We start from the raw sequence: 23,591 nt of genomic DNA, 5'->3' as shown, positions 1-23,591 counted from the left end.
AAGGAAGAGAGAAGCAAAGGGGGAGGAGAGAGGGGTTTGCACTGCAGCACACCCGTGCGTAAATGTGACCATCCTAGACCCTGCATTTCTCCATCCCTCGCCACTGTATCTTGAAACGGCTCCTCTCCTTCGCTAAGCCGCGGGATCACCTGCGTGGTGGTCCAGTTTTGGACCGTGGAGTCCCGGTTGTCTCGGCTCGGCGGCCTCCTCCAGGGGTTAGGAGGAGCGCCGGGGAACACCTCCAGGTTTCTGCCAGGCTTCGTGTCCACAGCCGGTGAGAGCCATGGCTCAGAGCGCCGGGAGAGACGCGGCTCGACCCGCTCTCGGATGCCGGTGATGCGGGGTCTGATTGCGCCTCAAAACACCTTCTTGGATACCATTGCCACGCGGTTCGATGGGACCCGTGAGTACATTCTTTTTTCCCTGTGAATTGATACGAAACAATGTCTTTTGTAATGCAAAATAGACATTTCGAGCGTCTTTTATCACTCTCAGTTGTTCAGTTGGGAAACAATGCAAAGTGTCTAAATTAGATCACTGATAGTTTAATTAATGAATGAACCATGGTGAATGAAACTGGTACGTATGTTTAAAGCAGAGGTGTGACCAGAATGGCATGTGTGGGTGGGCAGTTAGCTCATCTGGGGGGGGCAGAAAACAATACCTGAAAAAAAATCGGTGGAAAATATTTGGAAGGTTTTTAGACCAGGACTTTAGGATGCAATAGCTTTTGTTTAACATGCTCCACATTCTCCATTGAGGATTTAAATTCATGTAGATACTTGGGGCAAGACATCCAGCCAACTCCAACTTTTTATTACCTTCATTAAGTCTACATTTCAGATCATTATATACAACAAAAACATCCGAAAATGTGAAAATCGCCTTTTTTTTTCAGCAGCAAGGGGTTAAGGCTACAGAGGGGGGAAACATGATAACAAAAAAATAAATAAAGCTATAAACTTTGCAGGTGTATGCTTTTCTAAAATCACGACCTGCATTTATTCTATCAATACAAGACACAAACAGAGATAATAAATCGTGGCCTTTTTTCTGGCCAGTTTTCTTTGGACGGACAGGGCATTTCTCAGGGGGGGCAGTGCCTAACCCAAGCTGACCAAATTAGACATGAAGCTACCTAGAGGAGAAACAGTATGACCCATTTAAGGCACAAAACAATTGCAGTTATGCAAATTTCTAACAAAGCACTGTAAAAATCACTAATTGGACCAAAATTGACCCACAGAATGACCAATATGATTCAAATGTCACACAAGTGTATGTCTGTTCTCCGAAGCCTGCGGTTTCATAAGCCATCTATGACCAAACTGAATGTGAGTCGCTGACTCAGCTGAGGTGATCATTACATTTTAGTTAGCCTTTACACTATTTCTATCTCACAAAAACTGCCAATGCTTATTTAGGTTTAGAGACAATGGATTAATCACTTCCATGATGCAAATATGTGGTTTTCCGATAACATCTGTTGCAATAAAATGTAAATCTACTGTATAATGTACTGACTCCTTGTTAATCTATATTGTTAATTAATGCAATGAGTCGGCGTATTATTCATACATAGGTATTACTCTGAGTACTGAGCTTACGTCTATGGCTGTCCATCAATTCAAAGAGTAGCACCTCCATGTGTTCCAGCCTTTGCTCCAGATTCATGTCATTCAATGACATGCCATGGCAGGATTAACCTGTTACGGAGGGCTGGTGTAGTGAAACTGGCTGTCAGGATGCCATTAACATCTTGTTCCCCCCTTCTCTCACTGCAGCATGTAAGTTTTTTCAAAGATGGGATACTCCCCTTATTTGCTGTGTTGTAATTTGCACAAAATATTGTAATGGAGGTCCTGAAATGTGTTCTTTTAGACAGTTTCCCCTCATAAATACGCAGCTTTAAGCGTAGTAAATTGTAAATCTGGACTCACATTAAGGCCCTGACCTTGTAAGTTGATAACACAGTTTAGTGTTTGTCCAAAATATTGAGTTAAGTTTGGATGTGTGTATTTAATCCAAATCTACAGACGCTCTATGAACATCACATTTCAAATTGTTACATCAGCTGATGAACACAAAATAGGTCCATTCACAAAGCAAAAGTGGCACCTGACCTCCTTTAAAACACTCCGACACACAGTTTTCATAAACGTACAATTATCAAAGTAAAACACAGTTCTTAGGGGGGGGGAATAAGTGACAAAGTGCCAGCGTATTTACATCATTCAGCAGCACTCTCAAAAATAAGAAAAAATCCCAACTCAGCTTCCAGTTTTTATTCACCTGATTTACATTCACTACTGAACCTTCCATGTCAGTCTGTGCATTAAAGCCGCATTCTGTTAACCTGTAGAGAAACTGCCAATCATTACACATACGTGCTATTATTGGATCTTAAGAGTGTTATATAATATAGACCTGAAGGCACACATTAACAGGCATTACTGAGCAAGGAGGCACTGTACAAGCAATCAGAGTGGGATCCGTCTATTTTCTGAAATTGAGCTCTAAATCACTGTAAATCCACAAGATAAACCTCAGTTGTGTGGGTTACATTTCCCAGCAAAATGCTGTGGGAAAATCAGGAGTCTTGTGATATTCAGTGGCAGTGCAGGAAGGTGATGTTCTCTGTGTGTCCCCCCCCGGGGACAAAGATTTATGAGATAACGTTGATTGAATTAGAATGTTTCATTTTGTGTCAACTGCAATTATTTCTGTTCAAACTTGAGAGTGCAGATTGCCTGCCTTTAAATACGATCTATTCTTGTAATTGTCTGGTGACTGCTGTGCTGATAATGTCAGAAGGAGATTTCTTCGTGGCAGGAGTGTTTGGATAAGCAGGGATGTCACCCACATCGTACCTGAACAGTTCCTGCTGCAACACAAACGTAAAACCAATCTTTCATGAGAGCTCCTTTTCAGGGGGAGGGGGGAGACGACGACTCACTCTGTATTCTCCCCCAGGGCCAATGCTGTCTCCATTCCTTTCCTTCCCCATTTCATCTTTCCATCTGTCTAAATATTGTGTTTTATTGTCGTTATTGTTATTTTTATTTGTCCGAGAGCAGCTGGTCTCACACATAAAGCCCTTGATAAGTTGCCTCCAGGTATATACCTGTGTCTACTGGACAGAAGGACATCCAGCAAGAGCCAGAGCTCGTTCGTGTACTGGATAAAAGAAATGAGCTAAGATCTGGGCTAAATGGTCGATTGCAAATACAGTTTGATGCCCAAATTGTCATAAACTGACTTTTGACACTTTGCATCACTCTCAGTAGAACTTCATTACCATCACTTTTAGATTCACAAGTAACTACTCTACAGCAGCGTATTGCCAGTTAGCAGGATTCACACTGAATTCACACTTGGAATTCACTCTGCATTTTAAAAAAAACAACGCAACAAGCTCCTGGTCAAGCATCAGTGTGCGATGAGTGGAGCGTGAGCACAGGTTGAAATAGCTGACAGTTATGGGACTGTATATCAGCAGTTGCGTTCTGCCTCATGTTCCCCGTAGGTTTTCGGGCTCTCAGTTCTGCAGGAGATGCACAAGGCTTCTTTCATCTCATAAATCCTTGATGAGAAGGCAGCTGATTATCTTCTTGCTTCCTGAAGATGTCTCACTTCTCATCTAAGAGGCTTCTTCAGCAAGAGGAGCTGTGCCTCCTCCACCAGGGATGTTTCCGTCAAGTTCAAGTTCAAAATCTTCCCTCATCTGCCTGACTTTAATCCCCTGTCAGGAGCGACACTCCTCCACAGAAACAGCCTGGCCAAGAATCTGACACCCCTGCCATTTGAATTTGAACCATTTGAAGTCAAACTAGTGTTTGTCTTTACAGGCTCCTCAGCTTCCCTTTTCTTCCTCTTTGCCACAGAAGACTTGGCTGATCCTTGCAGTGGTCCTTTAACCGACTCCAAGTACTCCTGTGAAGCAGTGAAGAGTCGTCCTTCCTGTGTGTAATCCAAACAGAGCAGTTGGCTTGCTCCTGGTGCTGAAAGTGATTGGTTGACAGCTCGGCCACGTTTCTTTCCTAATTTGTATTTATCTAAATAATGAAGTCTCAAAAGAGCTGATCCAGTTATTGGTTCGGTGGGTTATGTAAGGGGCTGGATTTGCATGTTTTATTTATTCACTTTTTTCATTTTAAAAACTCGGACGCATTTTTAAAAGAAACAGTTTGCTCTAAATCTGATTTTATTGCCTCAGAAATGTAATCCTGCTCTAAAAGGATGAAAGGCACTGTGCAATTGTGCAACAGCATTCTGAAGAAAAAACATGTCACACAAGTGTGATCAGTGTGACTAATCGTAAGACTCCTATCATTAGAGCCACAATAGAACAGCTTGTTTCAGATATTATCAACCCATTAAAATGATGATATCAGTTGTTTCTGCTCCCATTTGTGTGGAGGAGAGGAGATGTTTGCCTCCTCGTGTTGTGAATGGGTCGCAAACAGGACACAAACCCAAGTCTCCTTGATGAAAGTCTGGTTTTGGGTGTCAGGAACTGGATGGAGTACCAAAAAAACAGATGAGCAACTTTACAAAAGCAGAGTTTTGTCAGTTTTTTCTAAGCAGATCTGTTTTCTGTTAAAGTGCAGGAAACACCTCAGAGAGCCTTTAGATGCAAATACCATTTGGCTGTGACTGTTCATTTCTTTATTATTTTCCATCTTTCACTCACTGTTTTTTTCGTTAACTCGGATTTTCACACTGTCAGTTGCAATGTGATGGTAAAAATTAATGATATATAAAAGTAGAGTGCTTTGAATCGTGAAATCAAAAAGTTTAATCTTTGTATCAGTACAGGATGAAATGGAGTTAATGCTGTATACCTCTAAGATAAATATTAAATGCTGGGTTCTTGAAATGTTTTTCTCACTTGCATGGCAGTGAATGTGTTGTGGCAGGCTGTCACTACCCAGGAGATCACTGGCAGGACTTATTGGGGTTCCCCAGTGCCTCAGGGGCTGAGCCTGACTGGTTTTGTTGTTTAGATCACATGTTATTACACCTGGATGGTGGTGTGCATGTAACAGGCCCGTCTAGAGCTCGGGGAATGTGCAGACACTGAATAAAACAAAGGTAAATATGGATGTGGCAAAAAGCCAGAGGGGAAAATGGAAAGTGGTGCCGGAACTGTAACCAGATCACGGCTTTGTGGGAAAACGTCCATGTAACTTTGAGGGGGAATCGCTGTATGTGTGTAGAAGCGGAAAAAAATGACACATTCAAGTGCAAAGATGTGATTCAGGCCTTCTTGTGGCCTCATCTTTTTTGTTCTCATGACAGTAGAAGTGCTGCAAAAGCTAAGACTCAGTGCAGCCATCATTTAACCATTCCCAGTTTTGTTGCGAGAAATGTTATGAATATATTCATAAGAAGAGAATGTGGCAAACGTGGCCACACACTGTGTGAATATAACGCTAGTCGTCCATTGTTCAGTCAACGCAAGCCGTATCCAACGCATTCAGTTCATTTTCAATGAAATCCGGCCGATCGTTGTCGTCGTGCTCGCAAAGCATGCTGGGATTCCAGCACGGCGAGCGGGGGACCTGCGGCACGTCAAAAAGTTGGGCTCGTTCGAAGTTTATGTAAATTTGCCACGGCAGCCGTAGTGCGTTACCCAATGACAGTAGATCATGTAGGCATGTCATGATAGGTTTGTCGTGACGAAAGCATCGCGGAGAAAAATCAAAAATAATAAAGATGGAGGAGTGTTTGATTACAGCGGTTAGCGGGTTCCCCGTTTTATTCGATCTATCCCTGCCACCATACAGGGATACAAACATAAAAGACGAGGCGTGGAGGAAGGTGGCGGAGATTGTGGGTGTCCCTGGTGGGTTGACATCTGTGTGAACTGTACAAAATTACATGAACACCTTGCAAACATCATGGCCAGTAATGTATGCTAATGTAAATGGCTAGGTCATTCCCCTGGTTGTCTTCGTGGTGATGAGCTAGATGTGTTATATTATGTATAGTAAAATAATGAATGAAATAAATGAAGGGCATCACTCAGGTTTTTTTCCCTTTATTTATTCACCCCTGAACGTTTCGGGTATTGCTCATGTCATTGCTATTGCGGGCAAAATGAACAGCAGCAGTGGCCAGAATGGCTGTGCTAAAACGATTGTAGGCGAATAAACACACCTAAAACATCAGGCAATTGTGTGATGCACCCAAAAATTAGGTGATCTCCTGTGTCGCATCAGCAGCAGCAGCACAATAGCAGCTCTCCTCGCTCGCAGATCCAGATCCATGGTGCAATATGAAATAATGTTCCATTGCTGACGATTTATACACATTAATTTCCCTCCAAAACTCAAAATTTTAGAGGGAGAAACTTCGGTTGGTTAAAATCACAAGTTATTTACTTTCCCCCGGAGCCATTCTACCGTATGTTCTATCAACAACTTCGTATACACGCCCCTCTGTACACGCCCACTGTAGTAGCAACACGGCGACACTAGGCATCCAATCCGGCGAGTTAAGTTGACGTGACGGAACAATGGATCTCTACCGTAAGGTTTGGGGCTTTTTTTTGGCACATGCTATGCCCCTTTGTTCCAATTAAAGAGAACCGAATGATGTTTTCTTATCGGAAAGTCGGCGCAGTGACATCGGAATTAAGGTTTGGGATTTGGTGTGACGAAGCCAGAAGATTTGTTTATCCATATAAAATAACAACATAAAAAAAATCCACCACAGAAGCAGACACTGATGCTGTCAGCGGACTCATATTTGGTTTGTCTTCTAAAATGTTGAAAACACCCTGTGGAGTTTGTAACTACAAATAACGCTATGGCTCAGTGTCTCTATGAGTGTGTTCGAGTGTGTGTTTTACGCACATGTACACGGACTCACATGCACGTGCATGAGTGAACACTTGATCGGCATTCCTTCTGACAAGGAACTCCACTGATTCACATTTAGTGGAGTAAAGGGACGGAAGAGGATTACACAAGAACTCGCGAATAGATGTCATTTTAATAAGTTAAGCTATGTTTGGCCCACTGAATGACAAACAAAACAAAAGAACCTCATTTTGTACACTAATCAGCTTAGATGTACATGGTGTCACCAAGTAACCAACCCTTTCTCATTCCCAGGGCTTCAAATGCTGACATTTTGTCAAATTCCATGAAGTCTCTACGATATGCACAAGGCATTATCTTAATTTTTGTCTCCAGTTAGCACATTTATCATAATCATGCACCATATAGCCTGTGCTGTCTTCTTCTAATGGCGCTCTGCTGCCTAGTTTATTCCACCAGGTAAAATCGAATAGATACACAGCTATTGTGACACCCAATACAGAGGGTTTGCATCCACATAGTTGTTTTAACATCGCTGGCATCCGATCGCAATCAGCGTTAGACTCTGCTCGAATTTGACAGTTAAACATTCAACACTGAACAATATTCTCCAGGCTCCAACCGAGTACTCGTTGGCATCAGGCTTAGCCACGAAATGTAACGAGCTAATCTTTCCCTGCAACAGAATGGCAATCATCCCAAGTGCAAATCCAAGTCCACAAAAAATGGTTTGGAAACAAGATCCTCAGCTATCACATATGTGTGACAACGGTTTCCTCTGCTAAGAAAACATACCTAGGTTGGTGTTTTCTTGGACATTTTCCAACGAGTACCAATGAAAGTGACTTTTTTTGCCTTCGTTGAAAGTGCTAACCACTATTCTTAAAAAAAAAATGGGCTTGCTGCTCTTAAATATTCATATATTCCTCCATTCTGCCAGTTAATCATCTCTGAAGCACAAGGCAGTTTTTTTCTGAGCAAAGTGATTAATCAAATGCCATTATACGCTGTCGCACCCCTTAAAGTCGCTGTGTCATATTCATGCTCAAAAAAGTTTCCCTGCCCTGCTGCAGCTTGAATGATCAATTTGCAGCTGTTTCTACATCAACTTAACACACCTGGTAAAAAAAAAAGACAACAAGTAGATGACACTGTGGATAGTTCTATGCTTTATTTTGTTTCAAATAGTAACAGTTGTGGGGTACTACCTACAAGGGAAAAACGCCAAACAACGCAAGCCGCACCATGGCAAACTATAACATACCATGTCATGGAAAAGCACCATAAGTAATCAGAAGGGTTTAAAAGAAAAAAAAAACATCTGTGACCATCTGCGACATGGTATTTTATGGTAGGGGCACCTTGGCATCATGGTTCAGATCTGGTGTCTAACATTTATACTGTCTATGCTATTCGCACCTCTTGAATGTAAAAAACTGAAGACTAAAAATATTAAAGGGACAATCAATCACAGTATGTTCCTCAAGCTGATTCAACATAGCACAACAGATTTATGTAGCTCCTACAAAGAAAAATTATTATCATTATCATTTACTAAATGTCTTGCTATTTCTCTGACCTGGAAGCCACTGTATTTCCCAACACAATCAGTTTTGAACATGTTGGCTTGTTTATGTCCTCCTATCTTGAATGTGAATGGGTTTAAATCTGAAATTGATGTGCCAACAGCACTGAGAGGCAGTTCATCTTTCTGGTGTTTTGATGAGGTCTGGCACAACCTTACACACTCAACATTGTTTTTATAAATGAGTAAATCCTGAAATTTCACTGTCCCTATTTAATTTTTATGCAGTGACACTTCTCAGCGTCTCTACTAATCTCTCCCACTCTGTCTTTCTCTCTCATTCAATCATTTTCTCGACTGTTCTCTCATCTTATATTGCTCGCATTCTTCAATGTGAGTGCTCAAGGCCTTTAGACTCATTTATGAACAGACTTTAATGATCTCATTGGAATTAATGTCTTGGCTGTGTGAGTAACTTATCATACCTGACTCAGTTCCATGATAACTTAATCAAGATTTTTCCTATTACTTAGGCTGTCAAGCTCCAGCTCATATCACTGCTTCACAGTCAGTTTACATATGCTTACACCCTTACACATACTTTGTCTTTTGATTCTGATTTACCATATTCACTGGTAGATCGGTCATTATGTGTTACCGTGACAGGCCAATGAAGAGGCGTCCATTTGCAAATCTCTCCCCTGAAGCTTATTATTATTTAATTTTTTTGCAGCATTTAGGTTCAGCAAGAGCTATAGGTTTGGATAAAGTATCACATGAAAACCCTCTGGATGTTGTGTCTGATTTCACTATGTAGATGAGAAAAAACTTTTTCTATAAATACCAAATCTCTGGCTCCAATAGAAGCCCAATTAAAAGACACCAACCTCCCTCCTTAAGTACTGAGTCATTAAAAGTTTCCCTTAAGTCATTAGATAGAATTCCTCCCTCTGCAGATTTCTGATGGTCCTTCTAAAAATAATTACATTATTAAATAATTATTTGACCTCAAAGATGAATATTTTTGCCCAATCAGGTTTTAAGTATCCCTCTCCAGCTCCACGCTTGTGTCCAAATACGATCATGTTTGGCTCTAAAAAGTCCAAATGGCCTGATGCAAATTCAAAGCTCGAAAACTTAAAGGATAAGACCGGTTTTTTGACATTGGGCCCTTGATTTCACATTATAACATGATGTTCTACTCACCCCTGCTTGTTGTTGAACATTTGGAGCTGTTCCGAAGATATTCGCGAGGCGTCTGGCTGCTCTCTTGAGATATTCGGCCATGAAACGGTTTCCTATGGGCAAGCTTATACAGGCACAAACTATGCTGTTTATAATTTATTAATTACTGTACATTAGCACTGATAACATGGAGGTGCGTCGCTTACTTAAAAAAATCCGGGTTACTGTAATTTTGATTTTTTTGTCGTAAAGTGGGTGTTACTGACGTCATCGTCGTGCTACTACCACAGACAGCCCACAGACCTGCTGCCTATTTATTCATTCAGCTAAAATTCAAAATTAGTAACCCGGATTTTTTTAATTAAGCGACGCACCTCCACGTTATCAGTGCTAGTGTACAGTATTAATAATTTATAAACAGCATAGTTTGTGCCTGTATAAGCTTGCCCATAGGAAACCGTTTCATGGCCGAATATCTCAAGAGAGCAGCCAGACGCCTCGCGAATATCTTCGGAACAGCTCCAAATGTTCAACAACAAGCAGGGGTGAGTAGAACATCATGTTATAATGTGAAATCAAGGGCCCAATGTCAAAAAACCGGTCTTATCCTTTAAGTTCTTGGTGGCTTTGTGTTGCCAAGTCCGGTGCTAAAATCTAAGGTTAGCGAAATTAAGGATAAATTGTGAAATGAATCACAATCCCTTCCAGTTTACAAGGCTTGCTTCTATTTCTTTGAAATGTGGTTTCAGTGGCGCAAAAAAGTGGGTATGCACTATATGCGGCGCATAGGTGCGCTGCACTAGAGCGCCACTGGAGCGCCAAAGCGATGGGGGAAAAAACATTATTTATTTATTTGTTTAACAGCTTTTGTGCATGTGTAAATAAAATGATCATTACCAGAGGTAACAGCAGCAGAAGACCACACCGGGTGCCGCTCCTGTCAGCTAACTGTTGGGGTCTGGGAGTGTGGTTCTTTTTTCCTTCCACCAGGTGGTAGTCAGGAGCACGGTGGCTGAGGCTGGCATCTGACAAGGCACACCTGCAGTAACTTACCATCAGCAAGGAGGAGCATTTAAGGAGATCGCTGTCAGTCCTTCGGCGCCTGATTGTTGCCATAAGTGGTACTTCAAGCCTGTGTATTATCTTTCCACGAACCTGTCGAGATTCCATGTAAAACTAACTAGTTGTGTTTTTGGCTTCCAAGATTTTCCAGTTTCCTGAAACCAAGCTCGGACCATTGTATCCTGTACATAGTGATGGCAAAATGAGGCTTTGTGAACCAATGAGGCTTTCCAGCCCAAAGGTTCGCCAAAAGGTTCATTACCCGAAGCCTCATTGAAACGGTCTCTCTAGTGACACCTGCTGTGCAAAAGGAATATATGAGAGACTAAATTAACCCTAAGTTAGAGCATCCTGCAATTTAAAATAAACAATTGTTGTCACTGTGTCTCAATGAAAATAAATGTGTGAAAACTGCATATATGGAAGTATTATTGAGTGCTATGGTGTTGATCACTCAAATGAAATATATCAATGATGTACACTGACTACAGTGCTTATGGAACTGGGAGTATGAAAGTGCTTATGGGACCGGGAGTCAGGAATAAACTGTAACAGAGCAGTATGGGCAACAAGACAAATATAAGTTATTGGTTTTTATTTTAAAAACTGTGTGTCAATAACGTTGCGGTTTAATATGCCCAGAAGAAAAAAGAGCGACAACAACTACCGATAACTATGTTCTTCTCTCGAAAAAACACACCTGCACCGCGGGCTTTAGAAGAAAAAAAACGCTGAGTCAGGATGCAGCGGCTCAATCAGAAGAGCAGTGAAATACACGCGAGTCACTATTTGTCCTACTGTAGCCTACTTTGTATTTTTTTTTCATAATCATTTTTCATTTTCTCCCGTTCTAATCCAATGACTCGGGTCGCGGTGGGGCGGTGCTGATCTCCGCAATTTGAAGCCTTCAGTTCGTATTGATGATTCAAATTATTATTTTACAGTACAGTAGTTATTTGTAAAAAAAATAAAATAAAGGTTACTACTTCACGGATTTCGCCTATCACGGGTTCTTTTTGGAATGTAACCCCCGCGAAAAACGAGGGTTCATATCCTATATAACTATTCTAACACTATTCTAACCTAATTACGATATATTCTAATGCACTATGATAATAATAATAGATTATATGACTGATATAATAACTGAACTTAACCACTAACTCTGATACAACCAACGCACACTCTACCTCTCACCAATACCAAACGCCAACTCAAAACCCTCGAAGTGCCGCGAGGTTCAAACCCTTTTTATGCGATAGTGACGCTCAAAATGAATCAGTGACGTGTACACTGAATCCGAGGCCTCGTTTGTCATCAGTCACGTGATTTTTATGGAAACGATACAAGCCTCGAACCAACGCTTCATCTGGCTCGCCCCTTTTTGCTCGACACATGCTCCGAGGCCTCGCTTCAGCCGCCACATCACTACCTGTACACATACCTGAAGACTCTCCCAAGACCTGGACCTTATTACTACTGGCAGCCGTGCTCTCCTTACTGCTCCCGGTCGAACCCAGTCCGCTCTCCACCGTGCTCCGGAACACCCACCTGGATTCAAACCCTCAACCTCCAGAAACCCCTCAGTGTTTATCTGCCCCCTCCCAAGTGGAACCGCATCTCAGAAACTGTAAGTCTCCAATCATCTGCATCCTGCTCAGAAAACCTTATCCAGACTCACCTGTGCATCTGTTTCAGTCTCAGTTATTCCTGCAACCACTGCGGTGCCCACCACTGACTGACTTCACTTTCTGGAAAGGTCCACTCCATCAACGACATCTTCCTCACATTGAAAATAAAACACTTCAAACTATCTGGACTCTTGAGAGTTTTCTGCATTTGGGTCTGATAACCAGAGAAAACCATGACAGAACAATCAGGCCATTCTGACCCAGCAGAGGCTCTCAATAGAACCTTAACAGAACAGCACCGAAAGATTCAGTCACATGACAATATGCTTCATGCTCTACACGATCACTGCAGAACCGTTGATCAACGTCTGGAACGACTAACCAGTTTGATTCAAAACCTGCAGCCTAACCAGTCAGCTTTACCAGCAGACGGCGCCTCTGCTCAACCAGTCATTCCACCAGCTGTTCAACAAGTGGTTTCCCGTGATGTCACCTCTCCCAACCCGGAAAAGTTCTCTGGTGAGGTTAGTTGTGGTGGATTCCTTTTTCAATGCTCTCTGGTTTTTAATAGATCCCCGCAGTCATTTCCGACCGATGAGTCCAAGATCGCCCATATTTTGGGTCTTCTTACTGGCGAAGCTTTAAAATGGGCCGAGGCTCGGTTTCAAAATCCGACCCGCTTCGGCTGCTCTTTTCAAGAGTTTATAGATGAGTTTAAACTCACCTTTTCCGAGGAATCAGACGAGACCTCAGTTTCCAGAAAGTTATGGAACTTAAAACAAGGCTCCAAATCAGTGGCTGAATTCTCCGTAGCTTTTCGCACTCTCGCAGCAGCGTCCGGGTGGGACACCCGAGCCCTAAAGACAGCCTTCTTCCAGTCGCTCAACGACTCTTTGAAGGACGAATTGACTGTCCTTGAGGAACCCAAGACACTAAATGATTTGATTTCTCTAACCACAAAAATAGATAATCGCTTACGTGAACGAAGGAAGCAGAGGGGCGAGAAACAGAATTTTGGACCAGCTAAGTTATCTTCCTTCTCCAGGACCACTAGTCCATTAGTTTCATCCCTTGGATCAGAATCCATGCAATTAGGTAGAACCCAATTAACTCCAGAAGAACGACAAAGACGAAGGAACTCAAATCTGTGTCTTTACTGTGGCGAAATTGGACATTACATTGCTTCATGCCCCATCCGCCCAAAAGAGAGGGCCCGTCAGTAGATATGGGGAACCTGACGGGCCAAAAATTCCCAACTTCATCTCCCCGCCTTACACTCCCGGCCGTCATCCAGTTAAACAAGGACTCACTACATCTCACCGCCCTGATTGACTCTGGTTGCGAGCAGAATCTCATAGACAAAACGTTGGTGGAACAAGCGAGGATAGAAACTTTCAGACTCCCTACACCACTGAAAGTCTCAGCCCTAGATGGGAAAGAGTTACCCAGAATCACTCACCAAACCAAACCAGTCCAGCTAATCATTTCAGGTAATCATCATGAAATGATCTCCTTCTTCGTCTTTCCCACTTCTGATCCATCCATAATTCTAGGATTCAATTGGCTCCAAATGCATAATCCCCATCTTGATTGGGCTGGGCTAAGTGTCAAATCATGGTCCACTAACTGTCTCTCTACCTGTTTGCAGTCAGCAGTTCCATCCAACCAGTCTCCGGCCGTCCAGGATGAGGTGGACCCCAGTAATTTGGCTTCCGTCCCAGAGGAATACCATGATCTAAGTCAAGTATTCAGTAAAAACAGAGCCTTATCTCTTCCACCTCACAGGCCATACGACTGTGCTGTTGATCTTCTTCCAGGAGCTCCACTACCCTCTAGCAGACTGTATAACATCTCGCGCCCTGAACGTCAAGCTATGGAGAAATATATAAATGAATCACTAGCTGCTGGACTCATTCGACACTCATCCTCCCCATTAGGAGCTGGGTTTTTCTTTGTAAGTAAGAAAGATGGATCACTCCGACCATGCATAGACTATAGAGGACTAAATCTAATCACTGTTAAGAACAAATACCCATTACCTCTGTTGTCCTCAGCTTTTGAACATGTCCAAGGCGCAACCATTTTCTCAAAACTTGACCTGCGAAATGCTTACCATCTCGTCCGTATCCGTCAAGGGGATGAATGGAAGACTGCCTTCAAGACTCCCCTTGGACACTTTGAGTACCAAGTTATGCCATTTGGCCTTTCTAATGCACCCGCCGTTTTCCAAGCCTTAGTCAATGATGTCCTCCGAGATTTCCTGAATGTTTTCGTTTTTGTATATCTAGATGATATACTTGTCTACTCGAAGACCATGTCCGAACATCGGAACCACGTTCGGCAAGTTTTACAACGCCTGCTCGAAAATCGACTATACGCCAAAGCCGAGAAGTGTGAGTTCCACAAGTCCTCCGTCTCCTTCCTGGGTTACATTCTCGAGAGCGGACAGGTTCGATCAGACCCTGAAAAGATCAGAGCAGTCGTGGATTGGCCCATCCCAGAGTCACGTAAACAATTGCAAAGGTTTCTGGGCTTTGCCAATTTCTATCGGCGATTCATCAAGAATTACAGTCAAACCGTCGCCCACCTAACAGCACTAACCTCTACCAAAGTACCGTTCACTTGGACCACAGAAGCAAACTTGGCCTTCTCCACATTAAAACAAAGATTCGCCCACGCACCCATCCTAATCCAACCCGACCCATTAAAACAGTTCGTTTTGGAGGTGGATGCTTCAGACACTGGAGTTGGGGCAGTCCTGTCCCAACGATCAGACCCTGACGGAAAATTGCACCCATGTGCTTTTTTCTCTACCAAATTGTCCTCTGCAGAGAAGAACTATGATGTGGGTGACCGCGAACTCCTAGCTATTAAATCAGCACTAGAGGAATGGCATCATTGGCTGGAGGGTGCTGAACATCCTATTCTGGTCTGGACAGATCATAAAAACTTATCCTATCTTCAGTCAGCTAAACGTTTGAACTCACGTCAGTCCCGTTGGTCTTTGTTTTTCTCTCGTTTCAACTTTTCTATATCTTATCGCCCAGGATCAAAGAATACCAAACCCGATGCTCTGTCTCGTCAGTATTCTCCAGATGACTCCAACAAGGTTCCTGCTCCCATCCTTCCCCCTACTTGTACCATCGGTTATCTAACCTGGGAGATCGAAAACATGATACAGAAAGCACTCCAGTCTGAACCTGATCCCGGTAATGGCCCACCTAAGAGAACGTACGTACCTTCTGCTGCCCGCTCTAAATTGATACACTGGTCTCATAGTTCCAAGTTCTCAGCTCACCCAGGCTCCAGTCGTACTATATCCCTCATCTCACGAAAATATTGGTGGCCATCTTTACACAAAGATGTCAAGGAGTACGTAGCGGCTTGCCCCGTGTGTGCTCGCAACAAGCCCTCTCACCGTCCCCCAGCAGGTTTATTACAACCACTGCCCATTCCCAAACGACCATGGTCTCACATCGCTGTCGATTTCGTCACCGGACTTCCGTTATCCCAGAACATGACCACTATTCTCACCATAATTGACCGTTTCTCTAAAGCCTGTCACCTGATCTCCCTCAGGAAACTGCCATCTGCCTTCCAGACTGCCCAGCTCCTCGTGAAACACGTATTCCGTCTTCATGGCATTCCTCAGGAAGTCCTATCTGATCGAGGCCCACAGTTCATATCCCAGGTATGGAAACAGTTTTGTTTTGCTCTTGGTGCTAAATCTTCTCTCACTTCTGGTTACCATCCCCAGTCTAACGGACAATCCGAAAGAATGAATCAGGAACTGGAGTCCACCCTTCGATGCCTTTCCCATAACAACCCGTCTGATTGGAACAAATACCTATCATGGGTAGAATATGCCCACAACTCGCATGTTTCCTCAGCTACCGGCCTATCACCGTTTGAAATATCTATTGGATACCAACCACCACTTTTCCCATCTGAAGAAAAGGACATTTCAGTAACCTCTGTGCATCATCACATCCGTCGCTGCAAAAATGTCTGGAGGAATACCATCACCACATTACAACGTACCACAGAACAGAATCGTCGCTTCGCTGACCGAAGACGAGTCCCAGCGCCTCACTATTCCCCGGGACAAAGGGTTTGGCTGTCCTCACGTGACATCCCTTTCAAGTCCGTTTCCAGGAAACTTGCCCCTCGCTATATTGGTCCTTATGAAATAGAATCAGTCATCAGTCCCGCTGCGGTTCGTCTCCGTTTGCCCCCTGCACTCCGTATCCATCCATCTTTTCATGTTTCCCAAATTAAACCCGTCCAGACCAGTTCCCTTTGCCCTCCAGCCGAACCCCCTCCTCCCGCCCGGGTCTTTGAGGGGCACCCAGTGTATTCGGTCCGACGGATCGTGAACTCCCGTCGGCGGGGTCGGGGCTGGCAGTACCTCGTCGATTGGGAGGGTTACGGTCCTGAGGACCGTTCCTGGGTGCCCCGTTCATTCATTTGTGATCCCTCCTTAATTACCGACTATGAGGCTTCTCTTCCATCCACTTCGTCTGGACCGCCAGGAGGCGGTCGTTGAGAGGGGGGTACTGTTGGGGTCTGGGAGTGTGGTTCTTTTTTCCTTCCACCAGGTGGTAGTCAGGAGCACGGTGGCTGAGGCTGGCATCTGACAAGGCACACCTGCAGTAACTTACCATCAGCAAGGAGGAGCATTTAAGGAGATCGCTGTCAGTCCTTCGGCGCCTGATTGTTGCCATAAGTGGTACTTCAAGCCTGTGTATTATCTTTCCACGAACCTGTCGAGATTCCATGTAAAACTAACTAGTTGTGTTTTTGGCTTCCAAGATTTTCCAGTTTCCTGAAACCAAGCTCGGACCATTGTATCCTGTACACATACCTGAAGACTCTCCCAAGACCTGGACCTTATTACTACTGGCAGCCGTGCTCTCCTTACTGCTCCCGGTCGAACCCAGTCCGCTCTCCACCGTGCTCCGGAACACCCACCTGGATTCAAACCCTCAACCTCCAGAAACCCCTCAGTGTTTATCTGCCCCCTCCCAAGTGGAACCGCATCTCAGAAACTGTAAGTCTCCAATCATCTGCATCCTGCTCAGAAAACCTTATCCAGACTCACCTGTGCATCTGTTTCAGTCTCAGTTATTCCTGCAACCACTGCGGTGCCCACCACTGACTGACTTCACTTTCTGGAAAGGTCCACTCCATCAACGACATCTTCCTCACATTGAAAATAAAACACTTCAAACTATCTGGACTCTTGAGAGTTTTCTGCATTTGGGTCTGATAACCAGAGAAAACCATGACACTAACAGCAGGAAACTGAGACAATTCACGCAGGCTCAACAACAGTACTGGGCAATAGAAGTTTGGAAAAACGATATTATATTATAATTTATTATATTATTACACCTAAACACAGTTTAGGTGTATTTGAATACTCCACAGTGCACTACAAAAGGGTGCTGCATCCAGGATGAAGTTTTGTGTTTTTTAAAGATGTCGAAAAGTTAGTTCTTGTGGTGGCCCTGTTCTGAGTTCTGAAGCTTTTGGCTTTAGCCCATATGATTTTAGGAGCGCTCTGTATTTATTGATTTAGAAATGATAAAATGGCCTATCTTCTATTTTTCTTTTTCCCTCCCATTGATGACATAAAAAGGCACTCATAGCAAGCACATAATTAGTATCTGAGCAATGCAAACGCAGCTTGAATTAATCAACTAGTAGTCAAGGCTGTAGACTTTCATTGGGAAAAGTAAAGTCAGACTTATTTGTGTAGCCCAAAATAATAGTCTGCTTTTTTTTTTTTAGAACGTATTTAAAGAGGGAGACGGCGGAGGCATGTCAGATAATTGAAGAAAAAATTATGCTATTTCAAAGAGAAACAAAATATGAAAATGGAAATGATATGAAGTTCTTTGAAAAGCAGCAGGCATATTAAAAATCTCTAAGAGGACATTTCTTTAAAGGGAGAGTAATTGCTTTGTAGAGCACCGAGCTGAACACTGAGTGAGACTTACTGAGGTTGTCCATGAAAAATCTGTTCTGTAAATTAGCATAAAATGTTGATTCGACTGTAGGTCTTGACCCTCTGGTTGAATAAATCATATACTGCGAATGTGACCAGACATGTAGCAAAACTTATCCGTCACAGTGTAGCTTACAGCTGCTGCATGTCCATCCTGCTGCTGCTGGCTTGGTTTGATAACAACTACGGGGCTACCAGACATCTCTTCTTACTGTATGTTTGTGATCATTTTTCTTTATGCTCTGTCTCTGATCTTCTCTCTTGTGTCTTGCTTCTGTTACCTTCCTGCGTTTCCTCCTCACAGACAGTAACTTTGTCCTGGGGAATGCTCAGGTCCAGTCTCTCTATCCCATAGTCTACTGCTCCGATGGTTTCTGTGAGCTGACAGGCTTCGCCAGAGGCGAGTTGATGCAGAAGAGCTGCATGTGTCGCTTCCTGTATGGCAGCGAGACCAGCGACCGCCTCACCTCACAGATGCAAAAAGCTCTGGACGAACGCTGCGAATTCAAGACTGAGATCATTCTGTACAAGAAGAGCGGTAAGACTGGAGGATACTGTCACGATCAATCATGTCCATCACATGGGGAATCTTTGAGTAAAAGCTGACATGTTCGTGCTGTGATCTCTTTGAAAAGGCTCCAAGTTCTGGTGTCTGCTGGACATCGTTCCCATCAAGAATGAGAAGAGTGAGGTGGTTCTATTCCTGGTCTCACATAAGGATATCACAGAAAATAAGGACCTGGACCATGGCACTGAATCTGACACTGGTGAGAAAGTGTATGAGAGAGAAAGGTTCTGTAAAATTGCCATGAAATTATTCAGTTGAGGCTTTGCAGCTGAGGTTTTATTACGAAGGGGAATTTGCTTTCAGTTGTCAGCCAACTGGAAAGCCCCGCCCACTTTTTCAGCAGTCTATTCTATTATTGGCCAGATTGATGGTATAGAAATAAGGAATTCTAATGTATATAAAGCCAAATCATCCATTTAAAACCACATTTCCCATGTCTTACAATACTAGAGTAGAATCCATTGTGTTTTTTTTAATGAGTGTCTTTCCAGGTTTGGTGCATCAATGGTCAATCCTCATAAGGTCAGTACAGATTCATATGCATGACTACAAGCCATTTACTGACTAGTTAAGGATTTAGCAACCCAGTTAACGTTAACTAACAGAAATAACCAGATTATAAGACATGGGTTTTACTTGATGACAACCATGCTAATACATAAAGCACCTTGTAGCAACATGTAGTCACAATTCAGTCAAATAAATATCTGGTATTTCTGCAGCAAACACACTTTCTGGCAAGATAAATGAAGCGAGTGCATAAAGTCGTTACATCCTCAGACGTCTGAATGTTTGTTTGCAGGCAATACTGTTACCCGATCATTTTCAATTATATACTACTGGGGTAAATTTACTGCATAACTTGGAAATTCCCTCATAAAATATTAACTGTATCACCCGGCCTCAAACTGCACACTTGAGTTATGAGTGGATGTCTGTTGTTGTAGGGAACAACAGTGACACACTGCACAGCTGCAAAAGTCTGATTTTAGTGTAGAAAGAATACAGCAAGCAAGAGTTTGGGCAAAGTGTCACTTTTGAATAAACTTGACAGGCTTTGCTCGCAGCTCTTGTGGGGATATGTCGTGTGATACAAATTTGAAAGTTTTACTAACACTCTTGCTCCTCAAACTTTCTGTCAACAGTCAGCAGCCACGGTCTCCTCCAAGCAGCTGCACAGCACTTTGACAATTAAACTAATTAATCCCCACATGCAGCACAGGGCCGCAGGAGGACAGCATTGCATTTCCACGTGGCTGTGTCCTCTCTTTGCCTTGCATTTAAGAAATGGCAGCTAAAAGGAAAAGTGGAAGACTCGTTGAAGCGTGGAAGACGAGGGAGGCAAATTAAATTGCTGCTTTGACTTCAAGAGACATTAAAGAAAATTTAGCAAACTCTAGAGAGGTTGTGTATGCTCTGAGATTGTCCTGCAGTCGGTGGCGCAGGACAGACCTTACTCGCAGAAGAAGAATGGATTCTGGAAGAAAATTGTGGAAACGAAAATGTTCCTTGGGGTCCTTTTAAATAAATAGTTTTTTAAAGGCGGAAATTCAAATGAAAAATCTTGAAGAAATGTGTCTTCTTTAGGGCTGGGCAACGATTAATATTTTAATCTAATTAATCACGATTAATCACATTTGTACGCAAAATCCAAAAATAAATTCAAAAGTAGTGTATAGCTTTTAGCATTTGGTTTTATTTTAAATGTGCTGCCATATGAATGAAAGTGCCATAACATTTGTTGTGCAAACACACTTTTAACATCAGCATCTTTCTGTAGTTTTTATGTAGAAGCCTCGCTCCACTGTCTGTTTCCTTGAATGACTTGCTGGTATCAAATTCAATTCAATTCAATTCAAAAATACTTTATTTATCCCAGAGGGAAATTAAATGTTGATGTAGCTCAATTAAATCAAAGAGTTATTATAGATGCTGATGGCTGTGGGCAGGAAAGATTTCCTGTAGCGGTCCGTTTTGCATCCAAACTGAAGAAGCCTTTGACTGAAGAGACTCTGTTTTCTGATAACAGTCTCATGGAGAGGATGTTCAGGGTTGTCCATAATTCTCTTGATTTTATGCAAAATCCTTCTTTGCATTATTGTCTCCAGAGGTTCCACAGTCGTCCCCAGAACAGAACCAGCCTTCTTTATCAGGTTGTTGAGTCTTTTTAGGTCCCTGGTTCTGATGCTGCTGCCCCAACAGATGACGCAAGAGGAAATGACGCTCTCAACAACAGACTTGTAGAAGATCTGCAACATCTTGTTGCAAACCTTGAAGGACCTTAGCTTCCTCAAGAAGTACAGTCTGCTCTGTCCTTTCTTGTAGATTGCTTCACTGTTGTGTCTCCAGTCCAGTCTGTTGTCCACATGAACACCAAGGTATTTATATTCCTCAACCACCTCCACTTCTTCTCCCATGATGGAAACAGGCTTTGATCTGACCTTGTTTCTCCTGAAATCTACAATCATCTCCTTTGTTTTGTTAACATTCAAGATGAGATGATTGTTCCCACACCATGCCACAAAGCGGTCCACCAGCTCTCTGTACTCAGCTTCTTGTCCATCTCTGATACACCCGACTACTGCAGAGTCATCTGAATATTTCTGTAGACGACAGGAGTCTGACTTGTACTGGAAGTCTGAAGTGTACAGAGTGAAAAGAAATGGTGAGAGTACAGTCCCCTGTGGTGCTCCTGTGCTGCTGATCACCTGGTTAGACACACAATTCTTCAGTCTGACAAACTGTGGTCTGTTTGTCAGGTAGTCATTAATCCAGGTGATTGTTGAGGCCTCCACCTGAGTCTTCTGGAGTTTCAGACTAAGCAGATCAGGCTGGATTGTGTTAAATGCACTGGAGAAATCAAAGAACATGATCCTCACAGTGCTGCCTGCTTTATCCAGATGACAGTGGGTTTGTTGAAGCAGGTGTATGATAGCGTCTTCAACTCCAACTCCATGGCGATAAGCAAACTGCAGGGGGTCCTGATATGTGCTGGTTTGCTTACACAGGTGGGTCAACAGGAGTCTCTCCAGGACCTTCATGATGTGGGATGTCAGGGCAACAGGTCTGTAGTCATTGATATCTGAAGGGTGAGTTTTCTTTGGTACCGGAACCAGACAGGATGTCTTCCACAACAGTGGTACCTTCTCTTGGGTCAAGCTAAGGTTGAAAAGGTGTTGCAGAATCCCACAGAGCTGCTCTGCACAGGCCTTCAGGACTCGGGGGCTGACACCATCTGGACCTGCAGCCTTGTTCCGGTTCAGTCTTTCCAACTGCCTCTTCACCTGACTTCTAGAAACAGAAAAGTGGGAGGGGGGGGCAAAGGGGACAGCAGCATCTCCTGATTGGGTTGAAGACAAACTAGTGGAAGCAGAAGAATCCATGACTGAGGTGGAGGTGGAGATGTTACAGGAAAGCTGTGGGTCAGAGGAGGGTGGGATGTCTCTTTGGCTGGGAACAGGAGGGGAGGATGGTGAGCTTGTTCCTGAACTGAACCTGTTGAAGAATGTGTTCAGCTCATTTGCTCTGTCCAGACTTCCATCCATCCGATCCTCCCTCTGCTTGAGGCCTGTGATCTTCTTCATTCCTGACCACACATCTCTGATATTGTTCCTCTGCAGTTTACTCTCAAGCTTCTTTCTATACACCTCCTTGCTCTCTCTGATCTTGACTTTGAGCTGCTTCTGTATACTCCTCAGTAACTCCCTGTCTCGCTCCCTAAAGGCTCTTTTTTTCCTGTTCAATAGTTCCTTTAGCTCACTGGTGATCCAGGGTTTGTTATTAGGGAAGCATCTCACTGTTCTGGTGGGGATGGTGTTGTCCACACAGAAGTTTATATAGTCAGTCACACACTCAGTCATGGCATTAATGTCCTCTCCATGTGGCTTACAAAGAGAAATCCAATCGGTTGCATCAAAACAACCCTGTAAGGCTTCTTCAGCTTCCTCTGACCACTTTCTAACAGTCCTTTTCGTGACAGGTAGTCTCTGGACAAGGGGTTTATATGCTGAACAGAGAAAAACAAGGTTGTGTGTTTTGCCTTTAAGTGATATTTTAGACTGGAACTACTACGCTGAGAAGACAATTCAACTTGGCAGTGTTTACAGATGACTTTGGTTCTGTCGACTCCGCCGTCTGGAAGAACTTTAAAATGAAAATGGCCGAGTAAAAGTTCCGTACCCTTCTCCATGTTTTGTGGATCCGCCGATTACTTTCTTTTCCGGTTCCGCAGCAGACAGCAACAGACTTTTACAAACTAAAAGCCTGTGAGCAACAGACTTTTACAAAATAAAATAAATAATAAAACCTGCGTTAATGCGCGATAAAATAGTTAACGCGATAATAACGAGTTAACTCGCCCAGCCCTTGTCTTCTTTACTTTTTTTCACGCCTTTTTGAAATCATGTCATCTTTTATTAGCTAGTAAGAATAACAGGCAGGGGTGTCAAAAATGTTTAATGCTGGCAGAAGAAGACCAAACGTACAGCAGTGTAAGACAAAAGGCTTCAAATTCTCCCCAAATGTTTCTGCAGATTAGCTCTACTTTGAGTGTGTGGATTTGAAGCACTTTGAATCGCCCTGTAGTTGAATTGTGCTATACAAATAAACTTGCCTTGCCTTGCCTTATTTTTACTAATGGTCCAGAATTATGCAAATGTCACTATGTTTCTGAGAGGACCGCACTATTAAACCAGACAACGGTGACATTCTGTCCTCCTAAAAACGGCCCCATGGCTCGTGGATTACATTCAAAGAATATGCAACCTCTAGAGACCATGAGGGC

The 23,591-nt window shown here is 43.2% G+C and overlaps 1 protein-coding gene across 1 annotated transcript in view; it reads left to right on the top strand.

The window, feature by feature from the left end:
• The first annotated feature begins 236 nt into the window (after positions 1–236).
• LOC142391861 (voltage-gated delayed rectifier potassium channel KCNH8-like) overlaps positions 237–23,591 on the top strand; it is a 50,611-nt gene continuing 27,256 nt past the window's right edge. The window contains exons 1-3 of the mRNA XM_075478036.1: positions 237–403; positions 18,545–18,778; positions 18,876–19,007. Coding sequence (XP_075334151.1) covers positions 328–403; positions 18,545–18,778; positions 18,876–19,007 — 442 coding nt within the window. The 5' untranslated portion in view covers positions 237–327. The remainder of the gene's footprint in view (positions 404–18,544; positions 18,779–18,875; positions 19,008–23,591) is intronic.

This window comes from Odontesthes bonariensis, chromosome 11 (assembly GCF_027942865.1).
Source record: "Odontesthes bonariensis isolate fOdoBon6 chromosome 11, fOdoBon6.hap1, whole genome shotgun sequence".
Taxonomy (NCBI): domain Eukaryota; kingdom Metazoa; phylum Chordata; class Actinopteri; order Atheriniformes; family Atherinopsidae; genus Odontesthes; species Odontesthes bonariensis.
This window is presented reverse-complemented; position numbering and strand designations above follow the sequence as displayed.